Source organism: Chenopodium album, chromosome 2, assembly GCF_948465745.1.
Source record: "Chenopodium album chromosome 2, dcCheAlbu1.1, whole genome shotgun sequence".
NCBI lineage: Eukaryota > Viridiplantae > Streptophyta > Magnoliopsida > Caryophyllales > Amaranthaceae > Chenopodium > Chenopodium album.
In genome coordinates, this window is record NC_137835.1 from 65,486,853 (window position 1) to 65,494,079 (window position 7,227).

The following is a 7,227-nucleotide window of genomic DNA, read 5'->3' on the forward strand; positions in this document are numbered from 1 at the left end:
TAATTCATGGCTAATGGTAACATGCCCTCATAGTAATATTGCCATGGAGTGTATTTTTAGTGATCCTTGTGCTGAAGCAGCTACAGCTGAGCAGAGAGTTGCAAAGAAAGCATCCTTTTTCATAGCTTCTCAATTTAATTTAGAAATAGTTGATGCTAACTATGGTACTACAGCAAAGCTAAGTGCTGAATGTTGCTTGATACGGGAAAAGTATTTGCTTCTAAAAGGTCATGTTGAGTGTTTAGAAAGAAGTTCTAAACAATCTGATCCTGGTAATTGTATACAGATTGATTGTTGTATGACACCAACTGGTGAAGAATCACAGATAGCTGTCCTTGCTCTTCCACCGGATCGGCCGCTAAAGCGTAGGGTTGTTGTGAAAGGAAGCTCTAAGAATGCTGCAGGAGTAGAGACTTCAGAGCGCCTTGTTACTGATCTGCCAGATTTAGAAACTGTATTTAAGCGTGCTAGGGTTGATTAGCTATGTGTTATTTAGAGTATGCTTGTTTTGGATGCTAATTTTAAGGACTGGTGCTTAGTCGTTAGGGTTTCTTTATGTAATGGTAGCATTAGTATGTGGTTTATGCTCTAAAGTAGTTATTGTCTCAGAACCAGGTTGTGGTTCCTGGCTCTTATGTTTATGTATTCCTTTTGCTGTAATGAATTTCGTATTTCCGGTGTTATGAATATGATGGTTTGCTATTTACAGGATTCTGATAAATATACATGTAGTTTTTTGGGTATTCTTTGCAATATTTTAAAATCTACCTTTAAAAATGTATTTTCTATCTTCTTCTTTAAAATAGGTCCACCGCGTTTGGTTTGTTATTGTATCTGATTTACGCTTCAGGAAGTTACTTCCAGTCCAACTACAGCCAGCAATTGAACCTGTTTCTGAGTTATAATCATGGGTACTATATAAATTTGAATCACATATAACATACTTTGGTCAATATATCTGTGGTTTGCACCTTTTATGCTCTAGAATAATTTGAAGGTGTTGTATGCTAGATTGTCGTTATGGCCTACCACAGCTTTCTCGCAAAAGTTGTAAACGATTAAATCAGGCTGCAAAAAGGGCGTCTCAATCAGCATTTGTTGGGTAAAAATAGTTGGTTTACTTATATGATTTAATTTAATGAACTCCTTGTTTGGAAACACAACTGAAAACGATTTACATTGCAGCTCAGCTATAGCAGATAGCTAAGATCAGAATGTACGTATGTGCGAGATTCGAACAACGAAGAAACGTAAATGTATACAAAACCTAGCTGACTTGCAGAAAAATGGGTATTAAGTGAAAGTTTTTTAAAGTTTTGCTCTCTCCATTTCTTTGATGTTTCATGCAAAAAATAGCATCTTCTCCTGAATCTTCTCATCCTAAAATTGACATATTATCAGGAAATTAGGAATGGTTATATTCTTATTTCAGGATATATTTTCATATACTCTGATATGGTCAGATTTAGTTTGCTAATTTTCCAAGATGTTGCCTTTTTCTAGAATTCTAATTGTCTTTGACTACCTAGGATATACAGAATTGAAGATTATGATATTTCAAAAGATTAATGTTATGAGAGAATTATAATTCCTTGCGTGATACCATTATGATAGTTATTCTTGAATGACATTTTAAGCCTTTTGCCTATCGTTATGAAATACAAGCTATTTTTGTTCTGCAGGCATTGTTTATGGGTGATAGGTTCCTGTCATGTATGTTTGAATTTGAAAGGCATGGTGTACTTTATTTAGGTTCTACTGTTCAAAGCAACCACCATTTGCCACATTCTGCTTGCTTTATGTTAGTTTTCAGAGAATTATTTCCACTTATATTAATAGGCTACTTCTGCAGGCTATAAGATTATACAATAGAAAAAATGAGAGGAAAAAAAAATTTGAAAATTTTGAAAATTTGGTTTCTTGGCAAGTTAAAATTTAGAAATGTCATGTGTCATTCTTGACATGTCTTTAAAAAATTATATTTATTAGCCCTTTGTGAGTGCACACACACACATGTTTATGTGAGTGCATATGTGCAAGGCTCAAATACTTTATCTAATATTACTGAACCAGTTCTTTGTGCAGCTCATTGCAGGAATGCATGGCTACCTGTTCAACAAAAAATACTAGCCAACGTCTTAAAGAAAGTAATTAATTACAGAAAGCTATACATTTCAAAAGTGCATATTTTGATTAGTTGTGATTGTAGTTTCGTTTGTTGGTTTTGACAGATCTTCTTGGTGCTGCAATGGATCGAGAGTTACCAATAGATCCTTTGAGACTTTCTATGCCTTTTTACTGTCCTCATTGTGGTGCAAAGAAATTTATGTTCGAGTCCCTCCATTTTTGCTGTGGGAATGGAGATGTTGAAATAGCAGGAAATAAGTACCCTCTTGAGCTTGTTTACCTCTTTACTTCCAAGGATGAAATTGTTGTTCACTTTCGACAATATGTTAGACTGTATAACAATTTGTTTGTATACAGTTCGCTTGGAGGGAATTTTGATGCAAAAACCAAAAAAGGAATTTATGTCTTTAAATTGCACGGTCAGATGTATCATTTTGTCCCAAATTTATTACCTGATAAGAAGTGTCCTAAATACTTGCAGCTATACTTCTATGATGGACATCATGAAGCTAAAAACAGATTGGGTTCTTTTCCAGAAGTAAGAGAAGATGTGATTCAAATTCTTATGCATGTGTCACGGCAGAATCCGTATGCTATGTCTTTCCGGTCTCTAAGAGAACGTGTTGTTACTGAGGACACGAAGATTATTCTGAATCAGAATCCTGTACTTGATCAGCGTGTCTATAATGCTCCTTCTGTTGATGATGTAGCTGTTATCTGGCCAGAAGATGCTTCGTCAAGCCAAAGCTCAAGTCCTCATATTATGGTGGCTGGGAAATCTAATCAGACTTACCAAATCTATCATAACTATGGTTGCTATTATTCGCTTCAGTATCCATTATTATTTCCTCGAGGGGAATGTGGTTGGACTCAAGGACTTAAAAAAAGGTCTCATCCAAGTAGGCGAGCAGCAGATTTAATTCCAGATCCTGTGATGTCCTGTGTTGTTCATAGTGTTGAAGATCTGTTGAATGAAGAAGAAATATGTAGATACTTTAAACCCTTTGAATTTTACAATCTATGTTAAACATACACTTTAGATCATTTGACATTGACGAAGTTTATGGGTCCTTTTTGTACAGGTTCAAGAAGAAATAATACTAAAGCAGATAAGTTTATTTCTCCTAGGGAGTATTACGCTTATAAGCTGCAAATTCGGCCTAACAACATGCTATTGCGAGCAGGGAGATGTTTCCAGCAATACATAGTAGACATGTATGTAAAGATTGAAAACACGAGGCTAGATTACTTTCGAAACAATCAAGAAACAATTAGAGCTGATCTATATAAAGGTATTTTGGATTCACTAGATAGCGGAGAAACTGTTGCTTATAATGTTGGGCATAGGGTGATATTACCACCGACTTATATTGGAGGTCCTCGGGATATGAAAAAGCGGTATTTAAATGCTATGACTTTAGTACAGAGATTCGGCAAGCCAGATTTGTTTGTTACAGTTACGTGTAATGCTAATTGGCCAGAAATAAAGGACGAGCTAGCCACTGGAGAGAGAGCACAGGACAGACCTGATTTGGTTGCTTGAATTTTTAGAGCAAAATTGATTGCATTAAAGAAAGAAATCATGGAAAGGAAGGTTTTTGGAGAAGTTGCTGCAATGGTGTACGTAGTTGAGTTTCAGAAAAGAGGTTTGCCACATGCTCATTTTTTTATTATCTTAAAACCTCAATATAAGATGAAATGTCCTGCTGATTATGATAGGTTTGTTTGTGCTGAAATACCTTCTGAAACTAACGTCGGTCTTAGGCGAATTGTCTTAGCACATATGATGCATGGCCCTTGTGGTGAACTGAATCCGGAATGTGCATGTATGCGCACACGTGGTGTAAAACGAAGTTGTAAGAATAAGTATCCAAAAAAGTTTTGCAATGAAACTACTAATAGTAAAGATGGCTATCCTATTTATCGTAGGAGAGAAACTGGAGAGAAAGTAGTTATAAGAAATGCAGAGCTAGATAATCAGTGGGTTATTCCCTATAATCCTTATCTGTCTTTGCTTTTTGATTGTCTTTAAATGTTGAGGTGTGTTCGACAATTAAAGCAGTAAAGTACTTATATAAGTATGTATATAAGGGCCATGATAGAATTTCTTATAATGTGGTGTCGTGTAATAGCGAAGTTGTAGATGAGATTACGCAATATCAATCAGGACGATGGGTATCTCCTTGTGAAGCAGCATGGAGAATATTTGCTTTTGATTTATTCGAGATGCATCCTCCAGTTTTACCTTTGCAGGTTCATTTACCAAATATGCAGACTATTTGTGTTCATCCTCATGAAAGACTAGAAGCTGTTGTTTCAAATTCAAAACGGTCAAAGACTCAGTTGACCGAATTTTTTGCAATGAATGCAGCCTCAGAAGATGGGTTGGGATATTTGTATGGTGAATTCTGTGAGCACTACACATGGGAGCAGAGTTCTAAGAAATGGAAACAAAGGGTCCATAACAGACTCTCAGTTGGGAGATTAGCATTTGTCTATCCTGCAGAGGGTGAACGGTTTTTCTTGAGGCTGTTATTACTAAATGTAAGAAGCCCTAAGTCATTTCAGGATTTGAGAATTGTCAATGGCCATCTTTATCCAACTTTTCGAGAAGCTGCTCTAAAACTTGGACTTATAGAAGACGATGATACAGCTGATATAACTTTGTCTGAGGCTTGTGAGACTCATATGCCTGCTGCCTTGCGGCGGTTATTTGCTACAGTCCTTATTTTTTGTCAACCAAGTAATCCTGCTGCTTTATGGGATAAATATTATTCTTTTCTCGGTGAAGACTTTTCTCACAGATTTCCACAATAGTTGCAGAAAGTACAACAACTTACTGTCAGGGCTATAGAACAGCACCTTGAAGCCATGGGTAAATCTCTTGCATTTTTTGGTCTAGATTATTTAAATTCCCAGGTTGATGATGAGTTTAGACGAACGAAAGACATTCTAGATGCCCTTGATGCTCCAATCCCAGAAGAATGCTTAAGTTTCCGCTCTAAGTTGATCTTTGCACAGAATGCTGCTTTTGTGTGTATTATGGATCATGTTATGCAGCAAAAAGGTGGAGCCTTTTTTATTGATGGTCTTGGAGGCACTGGAAAGACTTTTCTGTACAATGCGTTGTATGCAGAGTTACGGCTAATTAACAAGATTGTTTTACCTACAGCTACATCTGGAATTGCTGCAGCAAACATTCCTTCAGGTAGAACTGCTCATTCGAGGTTTAAAATACCAATTGATACTGAAGCTTCTTTAGCCTGCGATGTTCCAAAGCAAGGTAGTTTAGCAGCACTACTAAAGGAAACTGCACTTATAATATGGGATGAGGCTTCAATGGCTAAGAAACAGAACCTTGATTCTTTGGATCTTTTGTTACAAGATATATGCGGTAACAAGTTTACATTTGGTGGCAAGGTTGTTGTTTTTGGAGGTGATTTTAGGCAGGTTTTACCAGTGGTCCCTCAGAAAACTATGAAGGAAGCAGTTGAAGCAAGTATTGTTACTTCTTACCTGTGGCCTGACTTTATCAAATTTAGACTGACAGAAAATATTAGAGCAAGAGAAGACCCTGCTTATTCTGGTTTTTTGCTTGATCTGGGCAATGGAAAATTACAGCAGACATAAAATGCATTGATTGAGTTACCACAGGAAATTGTCCATTCGATCGATGGGCAATCTAACAGAATTAGTCTCTGCTGTTACAGTTCACACGTTTCTAGAAGTTGTTCAGGGACAGGTTGATAGTCGAGTGTTTACTGAAAAGGCAATTCTAACGCCTATGAATGATGATGTTGATTCTATTAATACATCTATGATTGAGCAATTCCCTGGTCAAACTGTTAGATACAAAAGTTTTGATGCCATTTTGAATGATACAAGTAATATATATCCAACAGAGTTCATCAACAAGCTATGCCCGGGTGGAATGAGTCCTCATGAGCTGATTTTGAAGGAAAATTGCCCTGTTATACTTTTGAGAAATTTGCTCCCTTCTTCGGGCTTATGCAATGGCACAAGACTAATTTGCAAGAAATTTTTCCCAAATGTGATTCAGTGTGCAGTTGGCCACTACAAAGGAGAAGAAGTATTCTTACATATAGTGAATTTAAGACCTTCTACTGGTGCCAGCTATCCATTTCAGTTTGAAAGAAAACAATTTCCTATCAAATTAAGCTTTGCAATGACTATTAATAAGTCTCAAGGACAAACTCTAAATCAAGTATCAATTTATCTTCCACGTCCATGCTTTTCGCATGGCCAACTTTATGTCGCATTATCCCGAGCTAAAAAAGCAAAAGATGTCTGTGTTTTTACAAAGAAACCTACAGAGAAGTGTTCTTCAACTGTTGTTAGCAATGTAGTGTCTTTTGACCTGTTACGATTAGCAGATATTCTTGAAAATGATGCAGAGTAATACTCAAAATTTGTTGGTATGTTGAAGGCTAAGGTAAATGTGTACCAATTCTTATTGCTACATATACACAGGTAATCTAAGATTTTGTTGTATGCATTTTATTCAGATTTGTATACCTTTTAAATCCTGTATTCAATTGCTAGAATGTGTCAGCTAGCCCTGATACAACAACTAAGTTGTAGTAGCTCTGGAATTGTTGTATTTCTTACTTGTTCGTCCTGTTTTGTTCAGTTCCAGGGGGAAAGAAGGAGAAGATCATGAGGAAGACGCTCTGAGAGAAGTTCTTAAGCACTCAGTTCAAATGCTTTTGGAGCTGCAGACCTCATAATAAGTGACTGTGAGTACCTTCTTGCTTCTATGGAATTTTGCAGGTCTTTTTTTGTTTTCTTTTTTTTGGGACCCAGAATTTAACATTTGGTATAATGTAGCCATCAAGTTTACGCTCTTTTTCTGGCAGCTCTTGTTACTTGTTCTGCACATTTTAGATGCCTTGTTATTGAGCAAGCTTAGGATGAAGGCATCATTGGCATTGCTGAGATAACTAATGAATGTACTGTGATATCTATTTACAGCTGCTGTGAGGCTGATATATCAAAACTTGTAAGCTGTAGCGTAAACTAAATTTGATATAATACTATATTCATAAAGCATATATAGTATTCATTGAAAATATATATGTT

General features: G+C 36.3%; 2 protein-coding genes across 2 annotated transcripts; both read left to right on the forward strand.

The window, feature by feature from the left end:
* Window positions 1-3,709: 3,709 nt before the first annotated feature.
* LOC145574486 (uncharacterized) lies at window positions 3,710-4,944 on the forward strand. The gene is made up of 2 exons (XM_081632294.1): window positions 3,710-4,107; window positions 4,260-4,944. Exons 1-2 carry the CDS (start codon window positions 3,710-3,712, stop codon window positions 4,942-4,944), a joined length of 1,083 nt encoding a protein of 360 aa, XP_081488420.1.
* Window positions 4,945-4,998: 54 nt separating this feature from the next.
* LOC145574496 (uncharacterized) lies at window positions 4,999-5,757 on the forward strand. Its single transcript, XM_081632305.1, has one exon. The coding sequence runs from the start codon at window positions 4,999-5,001 to the stop codon at window positions 5,755-5,757; it is 759 nt and encodes a 252-aa protein (XP_081488431.1).
* The last annotated feature ends 1,470 nt before the right edge of the window (window positions 5,758-7,227 follow it).